Raw genomic sequence first — 24,914 nt, 5'->3', positions numbered from 1 at the left:
TTGATGGACCTTTTGATGGATATAAATGTTGTCATTTCCATCAAGAGGTGCATAAATTTTTGGCCGGGCAGTGTATTTGTAGGCACTTCTTTAGTTTGGAGATTTATTTATTTATTTATTTATTTATTTATTTAAGTAAGAAATGTATACTTTTATTGTATCAATTTCTTAAATAAATAAATAAATAAATCTCCAAACGAAAGAAGTGCCTACAAATACACTGCCCGGCCAAAAATTGCGATTCACTGCCTGCAAGTGTGTTCAAACTGTAAAAGATTCAAATATTCCCAGAGGCAGAAGTCTGATATGTGGTTTTCAGTTGCATTTATTGGGTGAAGAAGGACATTCAACTGTTCCTCCATGCTGAACAACATACCCAAGTTGCTCTGTATGTGAGAAAAGAGAGATTCAACATTAAATCACCTCTTACATTAGGTGTTGAACCCTTGAAAAACCCAGAAAGCACAATTGGTGCTCAGAAAAGGCCATTCATTTTTGGACAAAACTATCATGTTACAATCTGAAACAAAATCAGATCAGTTTATAAACAAGTAATCGTTTTGCCCTAATGCTGCCTTCAAGTCCTCCCGGGAAGTTTCAACATGTGTGTTTGGAAATCGGTCAGAATAACATGGACGCATTGGACTATTTGAAGTTTCTTTCTCTTTTTCAATTCCTGATAAACACAGGAAGCTAATGAAGCGCAAATGTGGCACATTAGGTGTCTAATTGATGCTTAATCGGTTCACTTCTGTGCTGCCACAGAGAATGATGGGAATTTTGCATCAGATGGGAATACATTACCCAAACTTCATCGCTGTTCTTCATCAACAAAATTATACACACGCAGTGCAGTCAACATTTACAATTACTTATCATGGCCAACATCAATTAGCTTCCACCATGATTCTTTAATTTACACCCACTGAAAATTAGGAGGTTCCCATTACGACATCATTATGTCATTACGCACATACATCACTTAACATATTATGATTTTAACAAGACCTGAAGGCAGCATAACAGATCAAAATGCATTTACATAAGAGATGTTTGTTTCTCTAGGTACATTTATGACACAAAGTAGCAGTAGATTACATTCAAATGAAAGAAACTGAGTATTCAAAACTGTTTTATATAATTCCAGTGCATTTCGGTAGAGCAGTAGAGCTCTTGTAGCCCAAATACAAACAAGTGTCAACAAGGGAAACACACTAATGCATTATTAGTGTCTATTGTGTAAGAACGCTGCACCACAGTGAATGTCACAGACTTTGATCTGGCCTTTGTGCACAAGAAGTTGGAAGATGAAATGAAAACATCCATGTAACACAGCGAGACGGAGTGAGACCGACAGGCCCAGAGGTGCATTTAGATGTGAAAACACAGAAAAGATACAGAGGACCACATTTACATAAAGGGTCCCATATATATTGCACTGCTCTACTTCAACACAAATGCACAATTTGAAGAAATCGTCATTAATAGATCAAGCACAAAGAAAATCAGTAAAGAATCAAACATCTCCAGGTCAAAACAGCCTGTTTTCAGGACCTTTACCCCTTTTTTCTTTCTTTTTTTTTTCTTTCTTTCTTTCTTTCTTTCTTTCTTTCTTTCTTTCTTTCTTTCTTTCTTTCTTTCTATTTTTATGATATTAAGCACATTTCCCATTTTCAGATGTTTTACTTATGATTTTTTTATTTTTTATTCTTATTTTCAAGGGTGATTCTCTTTATTGGAATTATATATATATATATATTTATATATAGCCATGGTTATGTCCTCGTAGAACTCGCAAGTACAGCTTGTAAACTGGACATTTCTGGGAGCTCCTACTTGTACCATGTGACCGCCGTTGATTCATTTGGTCGTTGACAGTAGCTACGTTTACGTGGACACCTTTTGGTTCAATCGGAATGAAATCAATACGATTGATGAATCCGAACACGGTGTTTACATGAACGATAAATAAAGTAATTGGGTTGATGTGCGCGTTTATATGTCACAAGTTTCAAATCGGAATATATTTTTTGACATGCGCACACTGCACAAATATACAGAGTTTCCCGCTGTTCGCGCATAACTATTCTCCTCTATTGGTTCTTTATTTGTTTTAAACAGCAGACGTAATATTAATCCGTCTCTGGTCATGATTTGGAGACAATGAGCATATTAACCGTTTTGCCGTGCTGCTTATATTTATCACACAGTAAAAAAATGCCCCTCCCCGCGGCCAAAACCTCGTCTGTGGATGAGAATCCAAAACAAGGACTGGTGAGATGTTGTCCTGCTTCACTTCACAGACGCTGAGTGAAATGAGAATTTTAGAATGACGGGACACTTATTTATATGACACTTTATTCAACAGGAAGAACAGCTCGTTCCGCGCATCATACGTCATTACGCTATTTAACGTCATTGCACATGCGCAGTCCTTTCAGTTTAGGTTTTCAATCCGATCAAGTGTTTACATGTTCTCTCGATCGGATTACAAAAGGAATAAACCACCCCTTTCAATCCAATCGAAATTTTATTCGGATCGAGCTCAATCGGATCGATTAAAATCGGTAAAAAAAAATCGATTAAATCGATTAAAGCCGTCAATCCGATTATAAGTGTCCATGTAAACACAGCTACTGATGCCATAGAAAGGCATAAGGTTCGACTTCGGCTGAGGCTGGATGTAACCGATTGGCGAGAGTCGATGCTTTAAACTTGATACAGACTTAAATACAGACGTTTCAAATGCTGTCATGTAGCAGCAGCAACACTTTACACTCAGTAATTTGTGTAGTGTTCAAAATTAAAAATGTAAAATGATTTGAAGTCAATTTTATCCCGTAAAACTCATCTTTGATTTCCAAAATGTATTTTTACTTACGTTTAAAACATATTTAAACGTTATTTTTCCTGTGAAAAAAAATCTAACCGGCATGCACTGCTTCAAATCAGACACCGATCGGTTTGCGAACACACTTAAATTCCCAGGCTGCATACGAAAAAACATACGTCCGTTCTATATAGTAGGCAAAAAACAGTATGTGACAAAAGAAGTACAGTATGTCCGAATTCACAGTACTCATAAAAGAGTAGGCAAAAAGAACCCACATGACCTACTTCTTCCTGCGAGATTCTGAAGTGCGCATATGATGAACACTTCACTATCCCATGAGGCCACAGGAAAGGATTTGTGAATGACAGTGTAGTGACGCTGGTATAAATACATTCGTTACCAGATTACATTCATACTACGTACATTCATACTTTATATAACATACTTTTTTAGCAGCCGTGAACTCAATTATTCACAATAAGTACCTTAAGAGAGTATGCGATTTGGGACGCAGCCCCAGTCCAAGGACATGAAGAGCTTCGAGTAGAACGTCATGTCTCATCATCTCGAAATTACGGTAAGTCTGACATGGCGTGAACAGAATATGTATTAGTTTCTACAATTTCGTATCGCTGTCACCTGTGTCTAGTTTAGTTCCTTTGTTTGCCCTGTGCATTTATACTCACAGTTTAGTTCAGACCCTTGTCAATTATCATTTACATATAGTGTGGTCCTTTGTTTCTGCTCTTTATCCTGTTTATTCCAAGGTTTTTTGGTTAATAAATAAAATTTGCACTGTGTCTTCACCGGTCACGAGTGGGGCGATGCGACAAAAGCAAACAGAACCCATTACAATCAGCGATGCTGTCTACACTGGATGCGGCACGATGAATCAAGACAAATTCCCAACAGTAAACTGAAGCTCTGTTCTATTTCTGACATAATTCAAGCGCTTATGCTTAATTGTCATGAGAATAATTTTATAATGCAAAAAAATGTGCTTAATCAAAATAAAAATGAAAGAAATATAACTTTCTTATGCAAAATATAATTTCTCTTTTTTGTTCTTTTGATTTCGGAAGGAAAGATGGCCTTGGCATGTTTTTGACATGTTTCGTGAGATTCACTCATTTGTAGCATCAGACTGTCAGATAAATCAAACTTCCCGACATTTATGCGCTTTAAACAAGTGCAAGCGCTGTCAACCTCATTAGTGCCTATCCGTATTTCTGTTTCATCTCCACAGAAAATAGCCTCACACCCCAGAGCTTTGTGCGAGGGTCTAAACAGGTAATTTACAAAACCCTAACACAATAAAACATTATTAAAAACGTATAACACACATTTCCCATACAGTTCTCATATAGTTCATCTCATTACGCTATGTTCTGAATGTCAAAATCCTTCACACATATTTCAAAGACACCACATGTTAAATCTGTAATTCAGAATCAAACAAGCTTCATAAGGTGAAGCCCTTCAGCCAGACCGCCCTGTCCCGCAGTCAGATCTTCCCCTGGGGGCTTCTGAGAGCTGCGGGTCAGACCTCGGCAGATTTGCTACTTTAAGGTTTCTGGATGGCAGATCTGCTCAAAATGTCAGAAGATTTTAACTAATCTTTGGATTACAGATTCCGTCTGAGTGCCTCTCCATATGGGCAAAGTCATAGACTAGCTCCTTCATTCATGTTTCATAAAGCTCATGATGAAACTATGCAGTTTATTTTTACAGTGAAGGGCATCAACATATACACAACATGACAAAAGCTCAAAGCAAAAATGGCAACAAATCCATATTTCACTGTTTATCTTAAAATACCCATGTGTTTGTGGAGAGCAAAAGTTTTTGAAGGACGCAACACCGAGAAAAGCATAAATATATCAACAAGAAATGTTTGCTTCAGCTAGATTCGCAAATACTCTATTCTGACCTTGAATGTGCACTGATTTTTTTTTTCTTTTTTTTTTCTTTTTTTTTCACACAGTCAGTCATTTTAGTTATTGGTCAGGCTGACAGCAAAGTCTCAACAAACATAAAGCAGAATAGAGAACGAAATAATCCATTATGTGAAAATATGTAAACATGTGTTTCTGTCTTTGTCTCTCTGTAAGTTCGCAGAGCAATATCGGGATGCGTGTTACCTCTATAACGAGAACGCTTCCAAACCGACAGACGTGTCCTTAGGAATCAAAGAGACGGTCTTCACAAATCTCCAATGCTGCTTTTGTGGCACCGCCAAATACCTCCACGTTGGCATCGACCCACGGCACCACGTTGCCAGGCATGTAGGCTGAGCAGTTGGCCATAGCTGAGATGTCTATAGGACGCAGTACTCTGTCCCACATGTTGAAGTGGCTTAACTCTCCTACGAAAGCTTGAGTGGCATCAAATCTCCCACCTACGATGTCCTGTGGAATAACAGCACACTAGTTAACCACAAGTAGTGATTAGTGAAGTCAAATTGGTTAGCTAGATTTGAAATATATATATATATATATATATATATATATATATATATATATATATATATATATAATTATATATATATATATATTAACCTAGATTTACCTTATTTGATAATTTTTTACATACACATAGGCAAGGCAAGGCAAGTTTATTTATATAGCACATTTCATACACAATGGCAATTCAAAGTGCTTTACATAGAAGAAATTAAAATAATAAAAAGAAATAAGAATAATTAAAACAGTTTAGAAAAATAAAATGAAATACAGTACAGTACAGTCGGACGAACAGCGGCACAGTGCTCATTCAGTAAATGCATAGCTAAACAGAAGTGTTTTGAGTCTGGATTTGAATGTGACCACTGTAGGAGCACATCTGATCTCTTCTGGAAGCTGGTTCCAGCTGTGGCTGGCATAATAGCTAAAAGCAGACTCGCCATGTTTAGAGTGAACCCTTGGTATTTCTAGCTGATATGATCCTAATGATCTGAGTGATCTGTTGGGTTTATATTCAGTGAGCATATCTGCAATGTATTGAGGTCCTAGGCCATTGAATGATTTATATACCAGTAATAATACTTTGAAATCAATCCTAAATCTAACTGGGAGCCAGTGTAAAGACCTGAGGACTGGTGTGATATGTTCATATTTTCTGGTTCTGCTCAGAATCCTAGCGGCAGCGTTCTGTATGAGCTGCAACTGTCTTATGGTCTTTTTGGGAAGGCCAGTGAGGAGTCCATTACAATAATCCACCCTGCTGGTGATGAAAGCATGCACAAGTTTCTCTAAGTCTTGTCTGGAAACAAAGCATCTAATTCTTGCAATATTTTTTAGATGATAGTATGCTGATTTAGTTATTGCTTTGACATGACTACTGAAACTAAGGTCTGACTCTAGTGTCACACCAAGATTCCTGACTTGATTTTTAGTTGTTTGACCCCTAGAGTGAAGGTATGCGTTCACCTTGAGAACTTCATCTTTGTTTCCAAATGCAATGACTTCAGTTTTATATTTGTTTAACTGAAGAAAGTTTTGGCACATCCAACTGTTGACTTCATCAATGCATTGGCACAGGGAGTCAATGGGGCTGTAATCGTTAGGCGATAGAGCTAAGTACAGCTGTGTATCGTCTGCATAGCTGTGGTAAGCGATTTGGTTCTTTCTCATTATTTGGCTCATTGGGAGCATATACAGGTTGAACAGGAGTGGCGCAAGAATTGAGCCTTGAGGGACTCCGCATGTCATGGATGTCCACTCAGACTTATGGTCTCCTATACTCACATAATAACCTCTCCCATCTAAGTATGACCTGAACCATTTTAGGACTATCCCAGAAAGCCCCACCCAGTTTTCCAGCCTGTCAAGAAGTATGTTATGATCGACAGTGTCAAATGCAGCACTGAGGTCGAGTAGTACCAGCACTGATAATTTGCCTGAATCAGTATTTAAGCGAATATCGTTTATTATCTTTATGAGCGCTGTCTCTGTGTTGTGGTGCGGTCGGAAACCAGATTGAAAATTGTCAAAGTATCCATTCGAGCTTAAGAATTTGTTCATCTGATTGAAGATAACTTTTTCAATGATCTTGCCTATGAAAGGAAGATTTGAGATCGGTCTATAGTTGCTTAATATGGTCTTATCCAGATTGCTCTTTTTCAGGAGGGGCTTGACAACTACAGTTTTCAGGGAGTTTGGAAAACTCCCAGAGAGAAGTGAGGCATTTACCACTTCTAGAAGATCTGCTTCTAAACTGTTTAACACACTTTTGAAAAAAGATGTGGGAAGTGTGTCAAGAGCGCATGTTGATGTTTTAAGGTGCTGTACGGTTTCTACCAAAATTTTGCTATCAATTTTTTTGACATACTACCAATTCTGAAGTTTAGGTTTGTTTTCAAAATCACTTGAGCGGTGACTGGTGAGCGGAAACTGAAAAAGCCGAATGGCGATTGAGATGAATGATTAAAAACGTATTAAATTCAGAGGGTAAAATCCTGTAGATTTGTTATAATACACAGTTTGTTCAAGGCTTTCAGTCTGTGCATTTCTTGGCGATACTCAAAGCCTGATGCTTTGGCTGTAGTGGGACTATTTTTGTTGGTGGAGAAAAACAATACACAAAACTAGCTGCATTTTTTAGAGTGTGTAGTTTAGTAGAATATGGTAAGAAATACCAAGGACATAGGATCAATCCTCAGGGGTCTGAATGAAATGGATTGTATAAATGTAGCTTGTATGGACTGCCAAAAGCAGTAAAAGTATAACAAATTATTTTATGAATTCTGTGATGATGTGTGGTATTAATTGGTTGGTTTCACTCTAAAACAATATTTTTTTTTTGAGGAACAAATTACAGAAATCTGAATGATAATGTAAAATGTAAAAAAATGGTTACACAAATATCTAAAAATGAACTTTTGCATGTAAGCAAACTGCCAAACCCTAAGAACAATGAAGTTAGTGTATGGTTACTATTAAAAATAAAGGTGTTTTATAAACATGTTCTTCAAGAAATAAATGGTTCTTTTAAGAACTTTCAGGAGCTATGTTTCCATCAACCTATTTTTCAAAAAACGCTGAATGGAAACGCCAAAGTGCTTAAAAAATGTGAAAAATGTGCATAAAAAACATATTCGCTCAATTGAGTCGGTTAAACTTTTTATCCGATAAGAAAACATGCGCATGAACTACGATGAAAACACATTTACCGAATAAATTCCTCGATGCGCATCAAAAAAGACATGTGACTTTGCGATGGGACGGCATAACCAGTGAAACGATTTCGTTGCACAGCATCTGAAATTCTGTTTTGGTTGTTCTGAAATGCCTGGGCAAAGTCTGTCATCAGAGTGGTTCAGTACAATTACCTAAAACTGTCTTACACGAATGCATTCACAAACAGCAGCATCCGCCTCCGAAAGCAAGATAACTTTATTGTGTTTTGTCTGCGCGCTCTGAGGCACTCCTACTGCACCAACTTTATTTTTTCTTAGTGACATTTAGTGCCAGTTTTTCAGGAAGTGACGATTTTGTTCTCTTCGGATCACTGGATGGAAACAGTGCATTATTTGCAAATGTTTTATGCATTTCCAATTTTGCGCACAAGTTAAATTTGCCACTTTGGATGGAAACAGCTCCTGAAAGGTTCTTTGTAAAAAAATAAATAATAATAATAATAATCAAATATTATTTAGATTTTAAAACACACTAAGAAATAAATGGTTCTTAAGAACTGTTCACTGAAATATTTTTGACACCTTTATTTTTAAAAGTGTTTTATAGAAATATGTAACTTACAATACAAGCATATTATTTCTTGTAAGTTAAAGAGCTCCAATTTTACTGTGCAACAGGAATGAGACCTGCTAGTTAATATTCATTAGATTATCGATTTGACTGCACTGACTCAAATCGATTAAAATCGATATTGGATGAAAACAAAACTTGAAATGAATTAAGTGAGATAACAACACTAACTTTGCAACTTTGACACTGTTATTGAACTGTACTGAATCAACATCGAACTAACTTGAGAAGAATAATGAATTGAACTTGTGTCAGTGTTGCAAAGTTCATCAATTATTAAATGTTTTGAACTTAACTGAAACAACATTGAACAAATTGAACTGAATAATGTTAATTATTGAACTGAATTTAATTAGTTTCATTATTGATTCATTCTACAACATTAACGGTTATTTTCCTGTTTATTACTGTGAAGCTGCTTTGAAACAATCTACATAATCTGTACAATCTGTACGAAGTGCTACATATAAAATAAAATGTGACGAAGAGCAATTATTCTATCACTTTTAGCTATTTAGGTCACAGATTGTGCCTTTTCAAGCGCTGTTAAGCACTGTGAATGCACTCAATTATCAGAGTAGTTCAGTGTAGGTAAGCAGCAGATTATTGTCACATGTAGATTTTGTGTGCCTGCTATTTGTGTCACATGTACCACATCTCTCAAGAAGTCCCTGAGCTCTCAGAGCTGCTGAGAGGTGACGTCTTCACATCATCGCGTGTGAAGACTTATTATTATCGTTGCATGTGTTCCTCGCGAGGGATCAGCTCTTTTACGTCCTCTCTCTCACCTGTTCTTGGCCCAGGATAATGACTCCTCCAGGTTTAATTGGGTGCCAGGGGGCCAAGTTCTCTCCGGTCCCTAGTCTCTCTCCATCCTGATAGGCCTCCCAGAAGCCATCTCTGGTTGTCCAGGTGATGCAGATGTGATGCCAGCGGCCGTCACTCACGGACAGCGGAAGCTGAGCAACCTGTGACAGAACGGATGAAGCCATAGGGTGTTATTACAGTGAAAATTGATCCTAAAAAGTGCTTATTCTAGAGGAAGTAACCACAGTAATCAACGATCACTACGGATCAACGATTGCTTCCAAGGTTCATATGCAGTAGGGTGTCCTTTGTGGTGGATAAAGTTGTTCTGGGTGGTTGTCTATGTTGAGTCCAACACTCAAGTCTATACTTGTGGTATTCGTCACTAGATATGGCTTAGTCCATGCTTAAATGCAAGTCTATAGGTGCGTCCCAAATCGAGTACTTGTGCACTATTCTAAGTCATTTTGTTGTATAATAGTGCGAGTAGTGCGTTCACACTGAAAATTCTAAAAAGAAAAGTGCACTTTAAGTACCCGGATGATGCACTTATTTAATTGAAAAAACTAAGTGTGGAACATTGGACACTTCAAGCACTCAACTGTCGCAGCTTTAATTACGTAGTGGAGGGGGAGGGGCTATCAGACTTAATAAACATATAAAGTTCATACACTACACGGTTGAGTACATAGTGCATAAGTACATAGAGTATGAGTCTGATTGCTTAGAACTGCAATATCACATCTTTCCTCAACAAGGTGTTGCGCACCAAATTTAATACCCAGGTTTGTTCAAATCCAGTAGTTTCAATAGGAATCCACGCAATCTGGACTTTTGTATGAGGGGGAAAAGTTCCGCACACAGATTTCGCAACAGGTTATTTTCTTGTTTATTAAGCTGACAGCTGCTTTAAAACAATACGGATTAAGTTACACACAACACAACTTGTATAAAGTAAGCTTATAATGAGGGGTATAGCAACCACTATAGTAGGGATGGGACGATTACCGGTTTCACAATAAACCACGATAAAATGTACTGACGGTTAGTAATATCGTTTAAAATTTAATTATCATTAAAACAGTGTTTGATTATCGCGATTTTAGATCCTGTTCAGCCAGCAACAGTCTGACGCAGGCGCAGCGCGCAATGTTGTTGTTTTTTATTCAAGAAAGAATTGCGGAAGGCAGTGACCGTGCTCGGGACATAGACCGTATAAGATTTTTTCTTAGATCGGGAGATTTTTCAGCCTTTTAAGAGAACCAATTCTGAGGTGTGGTCATATTTTGGCTTTAACAAAAGTCCTGAGGGAAACTTAATCGAGGATGGTCACCCTGTCAGCAGAACATGCACAAGAAAAAGTCGCTTCAATAGGGATCTGCCGAGTCTTGTGTGACCATTACCCACTGTTGTATAGCGAACGCAAGGCAAGTTAACTTTGACCTCAATACCAAAACTACGTCTGGGAAATGATTGGGCATAAAATGTTGTTTTAAATTGAACTATTTTATATCAATCACTTGAAATAAATGTGAAGCTTCCGCAAAGAAAAGTTCGCAGCAAGTGGCTTTGAGCCAAAGACGAACGAACAAGTTCCAACAAGACTATTAAGAGTGACATTTAAGGGATAATCATTTATAACGTTGTTCATTATACACTTATTACACCGATTTCTTTTTTACCACATAATTACGGGGACATTGAATTGAGATTAATGTTTTAAATCTTACCCGTTTATAAATCCATTATGTACAGCTTACAAAACAATCGTTCAGACAAGATGATCACAACAATATTATCAAACTCTGTAAACAATAAATCAACTCTGATTTAATTTTCAATAGCAGTACAATTAAAAACGGAGACGCAAGACGGCAAAGTTGTATTTGAATGAAACGAGAGTGTCCATTGTGATAAGTTACATGGTGTAACGTCTGTCAGAGAGTTTGAAGTCTGCCCAGATGAAGAATACAAGACAGTGCAAATGAACTAGTAGTTCCACGAGACTTTTATATATGTTTTCTCTCAGTTAAGCACACTCTTCACATACATGTCGAAGAGCGAATGTTAAAAGGGAAAAGAAAACACTCTAAAACACGCTACAAATCAAAGTGGAAGTAAACATTTTATAATAAAACAACGGCCAGCAGTAGAGCGGTCATCTTCCTCTTAGCGCGAGCAATCTCACTCTCACTGTGCGTGCGCGCTCACATAAAAACAGCAAGCATACAATAACGTACGCCATAGAAGAAGTTATCTTAAAGGCACATCAACATTCATGTCATGAACACTACTTAACACTAGATGGCCATTACAATGGATGTGCGCCGGTGTTATACTGCGTTGCTATTGACGACCGTCATTATAAGGAAGGAAATGCCACAGAATAGAATCTTGCTTTAAAAAGTGCATAGAGCTGCTTGTTTTATTTGTTGTTTGTTGATTTTCGCGATAATTTTGGTCACTATAATCGTGATATTAAATTTTCATACAGTCCCATCCCTACACTATAGTATGCATTTTAAAACTCTTTTGGCGAATACAGTTGCATCAAATCATTCATGAACGCCCTCCGGTATTACTAGCGCACCATGCTATCTTCTTGTGGTTTTGCTTCTCTGCGTTGGTCGTAATTTCTTCTATGGGGGTTTAAAAGATTAGGGTCCAATAAACGACTCTTTTCATCACTAATACAAGGACAAACTGCACATTGTACCCAGTTTCAGAAAATTGCTTGGTGCGATACAATTCCAAATTTAGGTGAGCCATATGGAGGACCAAGCTTGTAAGAGTAAGGAAGGATATGGAGTGTCTCGATGAATCATCATAACAAACTCCCCGCTATAAAGTTGTATCTGAAGCTCAACAAACTTTAAAATAATTTATATATTCAAACTCCAAGCTAGACGCACATTGAGTTTGACAACTACCGCACCTTGAGACCGAGGCTTTAATGCACTTAAGTGGAGAAGTATGCAAGTATAGAAACAACATTCAGAGAGAAGTTACAAAGCACTGAGGTGTGATATATTCACTGGAGTGAGAAAAAGCACTGAAGACACACTCGACAGGTAATCAGATTCAGCATGGCAGTATCTCACTCGATCCTCGTCACTTTCTTGTTCTTTCCTGCTTGACGTACACACACACACACACACACACGCGCGTACACGCACACACTGTACATGTATAATGCATGTTGTGCAGGGCTGCGGGGCAAGATGCCTCTCTCAATAAGCGAGATGCCAAACTGACACTTCCTGAGTGAGGTATCAGGGGAATTAGCAGGGCAGCGGAGCTTATTCGTTCTCTCGCTCTCTCAAGACCCTCAGGTTACACTCAACAAAAGCCAGCGACGGCAATAACTCACAATCTGCTCCACGAGGATCTAGAGATACAGCATCCATGGTTACTGAGACATGCTAACCTCATTTACCAATGTGATACTGGAAGCTAATTTTCCCCAAAGAAAAGCAGCTCAGCTTCATATTCTTGATTTAGAACCACTGAGGACATATTTAATTCATTTGTGTGTGCTTTAATGCTAAACTTTGAAATCATCAAGGGTCTTGTGCAACAACAGCCTCTAAAAACTAATCATCTAACATTCAATTTTATTGAAAGTGCATTGGAAAACCTTTTGTGGAGAAAACATTGTGAGTGTGTGTTTATCTTTGGTCAAAACCATTCAGAGATATTTAAGGGAATTTTTACGAAAAGGCTTTGTCGCAAGTTGTACAAAACAATCTAATTGCAAAAATATAATTTCTAAGTCCTGATGCATTTTAAAAATATCCAATATTAATAATATCCAAATATCCAATATTAATAATATGACATCTTACGTAATCTAATTCTTTTTAAGCTATATTAATTTTTTATTTTTTTTTTGCGTATCTTTATACAGTATTGTACATATGATGGATGTATAAACTGGGTATTCAAATTTTTTTTACACTTTCTAGAAAATAAAAGTATCTGTTACATTCTGGTCCCTCCTTTCAAAAGTCTGATCACTTAATAAATGCATTATGGGATGAGTTATGTGCTGACGTTTAACAATTAGAGTTAAATGTTTTTAAAAACCTTCTAGTACATCTAGCTAGTGGTCGACAAATATATTGCCATATGTCTTTCTGTTTGGCCAATAAGTGTCTTAACCCTCTGAGGTCTGAGCTGTTTTCTGGGCCTGGAGGTGTTCTGACATGCTCTGACATTTGTGTTTTTTTCTGTTACTAGTGACATTTTCATGGCTAAAGTCTAATTACACTGTATTCAGCACAAACTCTGCTACAATAATATATCAGCAGCATGTATGTAAAAGTTTGTAGTTTTGAGATAATGACATTTATGCGTGGTTTGTGAAAATACAAAAAAAAATTCTCACTGAAATAAGGCCATGAAACCCATACTGATTATTTCTTCACAAGACTTTTGAAAATTGTATGACGTAGCCTAGAATATTTGCTCCAAAACTATGTGAAAATCACCCTGACTGCTCATTCAGATAAGACAATATATTGATTTAAAATTTCTAAGACGTGTTTTGTGTGACAAAGCCATATTCGAAGAGGCGTGATCATCTCATGAATATGTAAGCCTTCAACACCTGAGAAAGACAAAGACACTCCCCTAACTGCCCTATTAGGAGCGATCAGGCCCTGTCATTCAGAGCAACCTTGCACAAAGAATGAGGAGATTTAAAAAAGAATGGCTTTTAGATTGTTTGGATTTATTTACAACACAACACAATCCAAAAATACAAATGACAAAAGAGCACATTGAAAACAATGATCCAAAGACAGAGACCTTTGTGCCATTCCTAAAAACATTGTACATACCATTTCCAAGGTGTTTGATTTTCACTTTACCATGTTCATGTACAGAGACTCATGTGAATGTTGAAGTCAGCAGGACTCAGTTGCATCTGGTCCCTGAAAGAAAAGAAAAAAGTGAACATACTGGTATCAAGAGAAACTAGGCCTGCACGATTTTGGGAATACATTTGAGATTTTTCTGGTTAAAATTGCTTTTTAAAATTCACAGAATACACACACACACACACACACACACACACACACACACACACACACAAATGTTTCCAACAATATATAATATAAAGAACACCATATTTGTTGTGCCTTGTAGGCATAAGCTATGTGCAGTACTGCATAAAATAATTTTATTTTACAAAGCAGCCTATAAATCTTCCAAAAGATTTCAGTAACAATGCTAGAGAAAAATATATTGATTATCTTATGTTACTTAAAATGTTTCCATTCGTTATGATGATATGAAATGAGATAATAGTAAAAACATAAAGCCTAATGTTTGGTGCATTTTTCCTTTCAAACGCAATCGCGCTCCAAAATATGATACATTCAAACCCACAGCGTGCTCCAAAATATGATACATTCAAACGCCATCGCGCTCCAAAATATTAAACATTATGGTTATACATATCTATGCTTGAGCAGATATCCACAAACAGTATTTAACAGTAAACACGGGTCTAAATAGTATAATATTCACCATATATCTAGCAACAGTTCAACTGCAATGTGAAGTTTATGCAACAATACCATAAACTAATAAGTAAGAATTTCTTACCTTACATCTTTCTTGTCTTCAAATCGCGTTCTTCTTCTTCTGATGTAAATCCAATGTAAGCTCAGACGCGTCTTCCAAACTCGACGAAAAGCAGAGACTTGTGAAGTGTTTTGGTGTTTTGTGTTTGAGGTAACGAGGGGGTTCGCGTTCCATGTGGAGATTTGCATGTGAATCTCTTTTGCGCGAGTGGGCGTGTCGAATTAAAAGTAATTAGCAAGCGTTTGAGATACTGGACATCCTGTTGGTTTTATACAAATTACTTAAACAGAGAATATTTGTTTTCAGTTTGAATCCGATCATTTAAAAGTACACACTTAAATGTGTATAAAGGTGTATGGCTCATAAATGTGTGAGAAGGATTCGCTGAGTTTTGTTTCAGTTTATAGACGTGCTCAAGAAAAAAAAGTTCACCGCGACGGAGAGGCAGAACGCACACCCTGTTTATTTTCTTTATTTTACAAAAGCACAATGTTTTGATTTGATTGTAAGTGGACACATACAAAAGTAGAAATATCACAGATTCTTTTTTTATATTTCTTTTTTCTGTATAACCATAAATGACGGCGTAATTTAAGTTTATTGTACTACAATGTGAAGAAAATCCAGCAAAACGCGGGGGCGCGTTTTCCGACCTCAGAGGGTTAAAAGGGCCAAAAATTAGAATTTTCATGTATTAATCGTTTTTTATTGCCAATGTGTGAACAGCTTGTAATGAAACTTCAAAAACGAGACCTTCCCCAACTTCCTAGGTTGTCTATGAAAGCCTGTAGACTGATTTTACGTGAAGGACTCTAGATGTTTTTGCCTGGAAAATCCCAGAATCCCTTTAGAGGGACCGAGGACTTTTTTATTGCCAATGTGTGAACAGCTTGTAATGAAACCCACCACAGTTGAACAATACTCTTGTGGGAAAACACTAGACAGTTTTATGTGGACAGACCCTTGACCCTTCAATTTTGACAGAGGGATCGAGTCTACTTAACATGTACACTTCAGTCAGATCCATAGACCACAATTTATCCACAAGTGATCGAGGGTTTAGGTCATTCCATTTAAACCCATTGCAAGGGTTCCGGAAGTAGTGGACACTAGTATAACGTAAGCAATGACGTACATCCGAGTGAATGAGACGGAAGGAAGTTGTGATGGAAGGGCAGAACAAATTGCCCTACTTCTAGCATTACATCTATCTCTAGCAGCCATGACTCATCCATTCAGCTTTTGGATTTGTGAAGATAAGCAGAACTGGGCACTTTGTTATGATTATATATGCTATATTTTTCACATCTTAATCCCTGTTCACATGTCAAGAAACTCAACAAAGTTGAGAGCATTTTAACTTCAATCAAATGCTGAGTGATTCTGTGCAGCGACTACCGGCTGGAGTGAAGACAGTGGAGCTCATGTGACGCGTCTCTTGTCATCTACTGTAGATAAAGTTAATCCTCTGAGTGAGCGATTTACAATGTCTCTAAACACAAGTTTGAACACAATCAGTTCACATTCGTTCATTTTTAAATGGTCCTGTGCTAAGACAAATTAATTTTTAAAAGTACAAATATTCCATGTAGTCTCAATTAACACAAGGTCATGAAAACTACACAATAAATGTAATACATTTGAAAAATGCTGTTTAAAATGGTTTGAGATGGAATATAACATCTCACTGTGCAGGGCTGTTGTTTAATTAGCTTTTGATCTTCAAGCCCCTTCATGTAAAAGCATTCAAATAGAAATCCGGCTGTGAAAACATTTTATTTGAGGAACCCTTTAAGGACCATAACTACCATTAATCATATTTAGTGTTATTTCCAAGAAAAAGGAAACAATACAATTCCATTGATTTTTTATCTGATGTCACCAAAGATATTATTTATGTTATGAGATATATTAGTGTTATTATATCTGAACAATGTGTGTGCATGCTACTGATGTTGGACTGAATAGTAATGCTTGGTATTGTCTTTTGTTTCATGTAACTGTTGAATTGATCTACCTCCTGTGGATTCAACCTCGGTCCTTCTTATGTGACACCCTTTTGTTTACTGAATTTCTTGCATTATGGTTCCAATTGTATAATGAGGAAAATGTGATGTGCTTTTTGAGACAGTTATAACATGTCAGAGCTATGATGTGTCTTAGGTTTAGGGTAATGGTGTAAGCTGCATAGTAGCTCAATGGTTTTGAGCATTTGTTTTTTGCTTGTTTGTGTGGTTTTTTTTGTTTTTGTTTTTTTGTTGTTGTTGTTTTATGTCTATGTGTACTTGGACCCTCTTGAAAATGAGATGTTGCATCTCAAGGGGCTATCCATTAATAAATTGAAATGAAAATTGAAAATATATTACCTTGGTATATATTGACTTCACTGTCAGAAAATGTTAAGGGCTACAACAGCTTGTCACTGGGGCGGTACCCTTAAAAGGACAACTTCGTACCTCTGAAAGGTCCAGTACTTTAGGGTAGTGATAGGTACTACTAGGGGTATAACAATATATATTGTGTCACAATATATCGCATTTCAAAAATGCAACAATATTTATCATTGATAGTAACAATCTGTATTGTGGATAGTTCACCCAAAATAATCACTGTGTGAGAAAAAAAAAAAGTTTTCAGAGTTTTAGTGTCAGTACTACATTAAACTGCTATAATGTTGAATATAATGTATAACAATGCAATGTGGGAATATTTATGGGTCCTGATAATGCCAAATGTCTCATTTTACCAGTAAAAAGTGGCCTACATTATTTTAAATATATCTAATCAGTGATCGAGTGCAAGCATATTCGTCTAAAATATTTCTGTATTTTCAGAATCATGAATATTTTTGGTCACCATTGTCCTGTACATTGGGTTACCAGCACCAAGTCCAAGCCTATTCATTTACACCCACAATGTAAAACCAAATTTAACATTTTAATTAAATACATTTTTGTTAACCTTTTACCATATGTCTTGGAGTATCGTATCGTGAGTTCAATATTGTGATAAGTATCGAATCGTGACATGAGGGTATCGTTACACCCCTAGGTACTACTGTTACATAAATGGGTAAATAAAGTACAAAGAAGTCCCTTTTTTATGGGTACTGCCCTAGTGGCAAGCTGTTGTATCCCTAAAGGTACAAGTTTAAAAAAAAAAAATTCTGAGAGTGTTGGGGCATAATAGGGAAAGCTGACATTGTTTCAAGCAAACACAATCAATAAAAACCATGGATAGCTTTGCATCTGTAGCTCATAAAGGCTCACCTTATCATTGACGAGGAGCTCCATGGGGCTGTTTCCCCACTCTATCAGCACAATCTCATTGGCTTGTCCCGGGACTCCATAAGAGAACGGGGTTCCAATTCCAGGGCTGGCGCTGGACTTGAGCCACATGCAGACGGTGAAGGCGTACATCTCTGGCAGACTCTTCTTTATGCGGCCGTACAGGTAGTTGGTGCGCAGAGGCAGAGACACCTTAAAGTCTTCTGGAGATTTGAATGCATTGTTACCTTTGAAGAGAATCGAGAGAGAGGTTTGCATTGAAGGACAGGAAGAAGATGCAAAGTGCTGACCAGAGATGGTGTTAATTTGATTTCAGCAAATTGAATTTGGGTAATGCTTTCAAGTTCGATTAATGAAATGAGTGATCCACACAGGCTCATGTAATTATCTTAATATGAAATGGCATGCTGGGGGAATGTAAGGTGAAAGATGCTGATGATGCATTGGCGCTAATCATTCGTTAATCGTTCGCTTTGCAAATTGTGCTGGCGCTGCTCTGAATTCTGAATACAGCAGAACGATGTGTCCATCCAATGCTAACAGATGGGGCTTGCATAAATCCCACATCTAAAAAGGCCAAAAGGAGCGATAAAGGCAAACAAATGATTGTAAATAGCAAGTTCATTCACATGCAGATATTCTTCCACCAAATAAAAATGCCACAGCCAACAAAACCTGCCTCAGTGTCACCTTTGTTTCATCCTACAACATTTTCTGCATGAAAATGGCCCAAATGCAGTGAAGCATTAGTTAAAGGTTTCCCCTGGCGCTGCGTCGAGCGCTGGTCAAGTTTTCAAAGTTTCTACGTTGACCTTTCAAAGTGCAGCCAGTGCTTTCCAAGCGCTCTGCATGATGCATGCTATTTCTGTCTTTGAAATGACTGCACCAACTTTGCACCAGAGTTGAATTTCAGACATATTGATGTACACTACAGTTAAAAAGTTTGGATTAATTAAGATTTTGATCATTTTTAAATACATTTATAATGTATTCTATAAATAAATGCTGTTCATTTGAACTTTGGACTAATCAAAAAAGGCTGAAAAAAAATCAAGGTTTTCTAAAAAATATGAAGCAGCACAACTGTTTTCAACACTGATAATAATCAGAAATGTTTCTTGAGCAGCAAATCATCATATTCTAAAGGATCATGTGACACTGAAAACTGGAGTAATGATGCTGAAAATGCACTTTGATTACAGGAATAAAATACATTTAGCATACATTACAATAAAAAAAAACAGTTATTTTAAATTGTAATAATTGTACTGTTTTTACTGCATTTTTGATCAAATATTTGCTGCTTTGGTGAGAATAAGAGATGTCTTTCAAAAAATTCTTGCTGACCTCAAAGTTTTAAACATATATATATATATATATATATAATTTTTTTTATTTTTTTTTATGTATTGTTTGTTTTATTTTCAATACTTTTAGTTTGCTGTCATGCGATGTTTATTAAGGATGCTTTCCATTCAAGGACTGCTTTTGTTCTGTGATATATCAAAACAATTAGCATTGACTGTATTCTCATCCAAGCTCAAATGCATATTTTCACTGTGAATCTGTGTATACCTCATGCTCCCTTTTTTTATAAGCTCGTTTTCCTTCGGTGACGCTTTCTGCAATGTTTTTTTCATGTGGAGTTCAAAGCGGTGCATGGCGCTCGCATTGAGCGTGAAAGGTTTTCGACTAGTGTTCCTATCCTATACTATACTTTACCAAAATTTTGAATTCTGTCTCATTTGACGTGACGGATTGAATAATTCATCAGTGAGAATGCCGTACTTTTCTCCAGCTCGGTGATCCTCTCCAGCAGTGAGTTGAGGGTGTTCTCGGTGCGCTGGCGGTGTGCGGTCGTCTCGTTGTACAGCTGGCTCTTTTCGTCCTCGAGTTCGGCCACTCTGGTCAGCAGCTGGCTCTCCAGGTCACTCAGACGCCGCTTCAGCAGGTCTCTCAGCTCGCTGGGAAATGGCCCACCTGATGTGTTGGTACGCAGCTGCTGCTGCAGGACAAAGGAAACCAAAATATTCATCTGCATCAATTTGCAAATGGTTTATTCTGTTGTAGCCAAAAATCCTTTCAAAAATTAAATTGCTGGGGATTTGTGAGATGCTGAATTAGTGGAGAATGCCTTAAAGGAGTAGGCTATACATTGACTATATACATCTTAGTAGTTCAATAGGTAGGTCCATGGTCCAAAACATTACTAATTGTTTTATTGGTCCAGTTTTACTGTGTGCTCACATAAATAAATAAATTGTCTACTGTGTACTCACATAAATAAATAAATGGTCACACTTGGTATTAGGTGTCTTTAACTACTGTGTATTCAAATAAATAAATAAATAAATAAATAGTCACATTTTGTATTAGGTGTCTTTATTATGTACTCACATCAAAGAAAATAAACTAATAAAAAACAACTGCTTATATTGCCATGTTCATGTGGGATACGGGTAAGATTAGGCACAGGATTTGGTATGTAGGGTTAAGGGTGGGTTAACAGGTAAGAGAAGGGTCATTTAACGATTAAAGCAATTAAAGCCTAATATAAAGTGGGTCAGTTATATTTAACGAGTTTAATAAGTGTTTAGAGTTAAGTGATTTATGTAAAATCACTGTTTCATATGATGTCGAGTTACCAAGGTGGAAGCTAGCATTCCTTATGACCCAATTATTACCCTCTATGAAGTTTTTCTTGTTGATTTTTGAATGCGATCAATATATTGGTCGGGGTAATAAATAATGTATATCAACTTATTTACATAAGTGGTGTGTCAGTTGAGTAATAGCCTATACCAAAATCTTCCAATGGCTTTGTCAATTGGTGCATTTAATTTAAGCAATTCTGTGTATAATTTGCTATAATTGTATGTTGTAGCCTATGCAAAATTTCGCGCGTCTATAAAATTTTTTTTTTTTTAACCTGAAGTTCAATAAGTTCAAATCAGTATCCTACATAATATTTGCTGAACGTGTTTCTATTCACAGCTTTCCATCGAGCTCATTATTAATATTTAGTTAAAAAGAAAAAGATAACGTGAAGTCAAATAGGAAAAGCCTCTCCCTCCACATACTGTAACATGGCTCATTTTACCTTGTTTTGACAAATCATGCATCCCTAATTCGCAAGACCAAATTTCACAGATCATTACAGCTCAGTTTTCCTCACAAATAGCTCTTAAGTGGCCATTTATCCCTCATAAGCCTAAACTCTCACCTCCAGGTTGCCCAGTCGGTCTTTCAGGCTCTGCATGGTCTTTCCCAGTTGCTCCACGGTCTCGGTGGGGTCACGCGGCAGATCGCCCATCGTGTTTTTACTATAATCCTTCCTGCGCGCGCTGCCTCGCGACTTGGCTTCAGCCTCGCAGCGCGCGAGTTTGGAGTTGAGCTCTTTGATGGTGCCCTGCTGACTGACGATAGTTTCCTTCTGCTGCAGGATGGTCTCTCGAAGTTGGATGATAGTATTCCGTAACTCTTCCTCCTGCGGACTGGTGCTTTGGACCCGGTTGGTCGTTTCAACCGGGCAACTGAGGTCGGCGCCCGCGGGCACTGCAGTGCACACGAAGCGGCTCCCTTTCGCGCCAGCCACTTCCCCGCTCCCTGACGCGTATACAAGCAGCAGTGCCACGAAGATAACTCTCATTACGGCCGTTTCTCTTTCCAAAACGCAAAAAAAAAAAAAAACTAAAAACTAAAAAAACGTGAGTCAATTCAGTTAGTTGGACTAAAAATGACGTTTAGTGTCAAAAGAACGCAATTCCAAAATAGAACCAGATCTTTGAAAGTGTATTCGAGTGTTATTTTAATAAAAAAATCAGTTAGAGCTCCACGACACGCTCATAAAAATCACTCAAAAACAAATCTAAACCGAAACAACAGAGAATTGCTGTAATGGCCTGAAAACCCAAAGCTTTTTCCAGTAAAAAAGCGAGTGCGCGCGCTTCTGCTCTCTTCACACAGTCAGTGAGTATGTTTAACAAACTGTTGGATTCCTTCTAACAGACGAGTCGAACTGTCACTTTAACAATATATCACTCAAAAAAACAAAACAAGTATCTGTCCAAATGAAGAGCGATTTCCAGAGGATTCTGCCGTTAAATGCATGAACTCTCTTCACACAGTCAGTGGTGCTGAACGGACAGCGGCGCTTTAACGGATTAATATAGAGACTCCGGCGCGCGCAGTTTGGCTCCGCTGGAGGAGCGCGCGGATTGACTGAGCTTCATCTACGTCACTTACTCGCGCTTGATGCGAGTCACGCTGGTAAATTATATTGCCGAGGATTTTTTTTTTTCTTTCTTCTGGCCTTCCGTGAATGTCGGGTTGAATAAACAGTGGGCTGAGTAGATGCAGAGCTCTTTAATAAACCATCAATAACTTGGTTTATTAAAAACCACCAATCATTTAATCATTATATCCCTCTGAGTTTGAAGAACGGTCTCCCTTACAGCCAATTTCTTCGAATCAAGAGAATTTGTAGGAACACTGCTGGTTTTTGAATGTGATGAGATGTACAAACAGTTCCTTCTTAGAGGATATCTTGAAAAATGGCTTAAGCAAGTAATTGTAAAAGGAAAATCTACATCAGCAAAGTTGCAATCTCAAAAGTTATAAATTACCTCAAAGACCATGACAATGGATACAAAATCTCCAAGGAGTCTCCCCTTTTTTCACATTATAGGAGACATAAGAGATTATTTGGTAATCTCGGATACTTTCATTAAGGAGAACAAACATGTGACTTTGGATCACTCTAGTGGCTTTTTTCCATGTAAAATTTGTTCAGCTGTAATGTTTCTTATGAATTATATTCTTGTTACACCAAAGTACAGTTGTCATTCTCTAATTTGATGTAAGCTATCTATTTGGTGATACTAACATACATATATTGTGAGATATAATTTTGTATACACATTTTTATGGGTTTATATTTATTAATAAAATAAAATAATTAGTATGTTGATTTTTTTCTCTTGATGTTGCATTCTTTTCATGTAGCATGTATACAACATTTAAGGTGTGTTCGACATCGGCTGCGGCTGGATGTAACCGATCGGCGAGAGTAGCCGCGTGCAGGCAGGGAGGAGCTGCAAACGGAGACGTGAAGTCGGACACTTTCTGGTTCCCGTAGTGACTGCTCACGTGGTGTTTGCATACTTTACCACAGCTGAAGTGAAATAAATGCAATATTTGCCAAATAATACACAGATGTTTCAGAGACATTTTCATTCAATACTTTATGTACTGCTTCATAGAGCGTCTGTTTGAACAAGAATAAAGTTCAACATAAGCTACTATCAATGAAGTGGAGTCTACGTTTTTTAAGCAGTTTTAATTTGATAAACATGACACAATATAACATGACAACGACATGAAAAGAGTGTTCACTGTTATAATAAACTGATTTGAGAGCTTTAGAGGAACTAAAGGTGTTCGAATAAACACGAAACACACGTGATCGTTGTCATGCGGTGAATCTGGCCAATCGTGGGACAGCTGTGTCGTCATCAGCCCTCCTGCAGCCCAGTGCAGCCGCTCTTGAGAAGCTGCGCTGGCTGAGTTCTCCGGCTACTCTCGAATCGCTCTCGCGGTACTTTGATGGCATATGTCACAGTCACGTGGCGTCGGCGCTGTATCAAGTCGGACAAAATTTCTAACCGGCATGCACTGCTTCAAGTCAGCCGCCGATCGGTCTGCGCAGAGCTGCATGAAGTCGAACAAGCCTTTAGTTTGGATTTGTTATTGTCTGGCTTGGTTGATCATGTGATCTATGTAATCATGTGACTCCTTAAATTAAGATGGCTCCTGCACTTAGCATTGTAAGCTTGAGATTGACAAAGGTCACATGTGACCGAAACGTTTGCCCTTTTTTCAGTAAAGTATTGATTTTATCTCGCACTTGATGACTTATTCTTTGGTAGAGTGTGCAGACTCTCTTGAAGTGTTTCGCTATTTGTCATTTTTTGTCTACGCTCCTCATTTGGACTAGTTTGAAGGCACAGTGAGTTCCTGACTATTCTTCTCCTTAATAAACTGCAATTTCACCCAATAACTGCTTCTCAGGCTTTTTAACCCTCATGACTGTTGAGATAACGTTCTTTATCTGATGTTTGGGTCCAGAGGCACGTTTGATACTTCTTTGTTGAAAGTCAATTTAAAAAATGACATCAATAAGTTATGAAAACATGTTTTCACATTGCTTTAACTTATCTTTTTTTAAGTTATACAAGATTCAACAATTTTTTTAAGTCAGTTTAATCTAATTTAAGTTGAAATGACTTAAATATCCAAGTTGATTGTACTTATTGTGGACTCGTAGAAAGACGAGTGCTTAGTGTGCTATTTGGGACAGGGTCTATAAGTAACCTAACCCTAACCCTAACCCTATGTCATTTGAATCTACTAACCAAACCCTAACCTAATACAAACATTCAGATGGACTAGTTTGATCATGACAAATCATGAATTTCTTTTTCTACAGTGCAATGGTAATGTATGCAGGAATAATGAATACATCTGTATGTAACAAATTAGAACAAAGGCATGTTCAGACCAAAGAAAATAACTAGGCCTATAATCATAATGATACACATTTAGTTTTGAAATTTAAAGGAATAGCTTTAG

The 24,914-nt window shown here is 37.4% G+C and overlaps 1 protein-coding gene across 1 annotated transcript; it reads right to left on the bottom strand.

Moving 5' to 3' along the window:
• Positions 1-1,792: 1,792 nt before the first annotated feature.
• nptx2a (neuronal pentraxin 2a) lies at positions 1,793-22,428 on the bottom strand. The gene is made up of 5 exons (XM_082186342.1): positions 21,508-22,428; positions 20,073-20,289; positions 18,267-18,511; positions 9,390-9,569; positions 1,793-5,241 (listed from the first exon to the last, which is right to left on the bottom strand). The coding sequence occupies exons 1-5, from the start codon at positions 21,931-21,933 to the stop codon at positions 5,014-5,016; spliced, it is 1,296 nt and encodes a 431-aa protein (XP_082042468.1). The 5' UTR covers positions 21,934-22,428; the 3' UTR covers positions 1,793-5,013.
• Between the last annotated feature and the right edge of the window lie 2,486 nt (positions 22,429-24,914).

This window comes from Leuciscus leuciscus (genome assembly GCF_965113295.1).
Source record: "Leuciscus leuciscus genome assembly, chromosome: 1".
In the NCBI taxonomy this organism is placed as follows: domain Eukaryota; kingdom Metazoa; phylum Chordata; class Actinopteri; order Cypriniformes; family Leuciscidae; genus Leuciscus; species Leuciscus leuciscus.
Note: the sequence above shows the minus strand (reverse complement) of the source record. Positions and strands in the feature narration are given on the sequence as shown.

What these genes read in the sequence shown, in the direction of transcription:
- nptx2a (XM_082186342.1), bottom strand. Translation starts at nt 21,933, where the DNA reads ATGAGAGTTATCTTCGTGGCACTGCTGCTTGTATACGCGTCAGGGAGC. An exon ending in ACCGACTGGGCAACCTGGAG is followed by an intron (nt 20,290 to 21,507) that starts GTGAGAGTTTAG and finishes TTTGTCCTGCAG; the next exon opens with CAGCAGCTGCGTACCAACAC. An exon ending in AGCTCCTCGTCAATGATAAG is followed by an intron (nt 9,570 to 18,266) that starts GTGAGCCTTTAT and finishes GTTCTGTCACAG; the next exon opens with GTTGCTCAGCTTCCGCTGTC.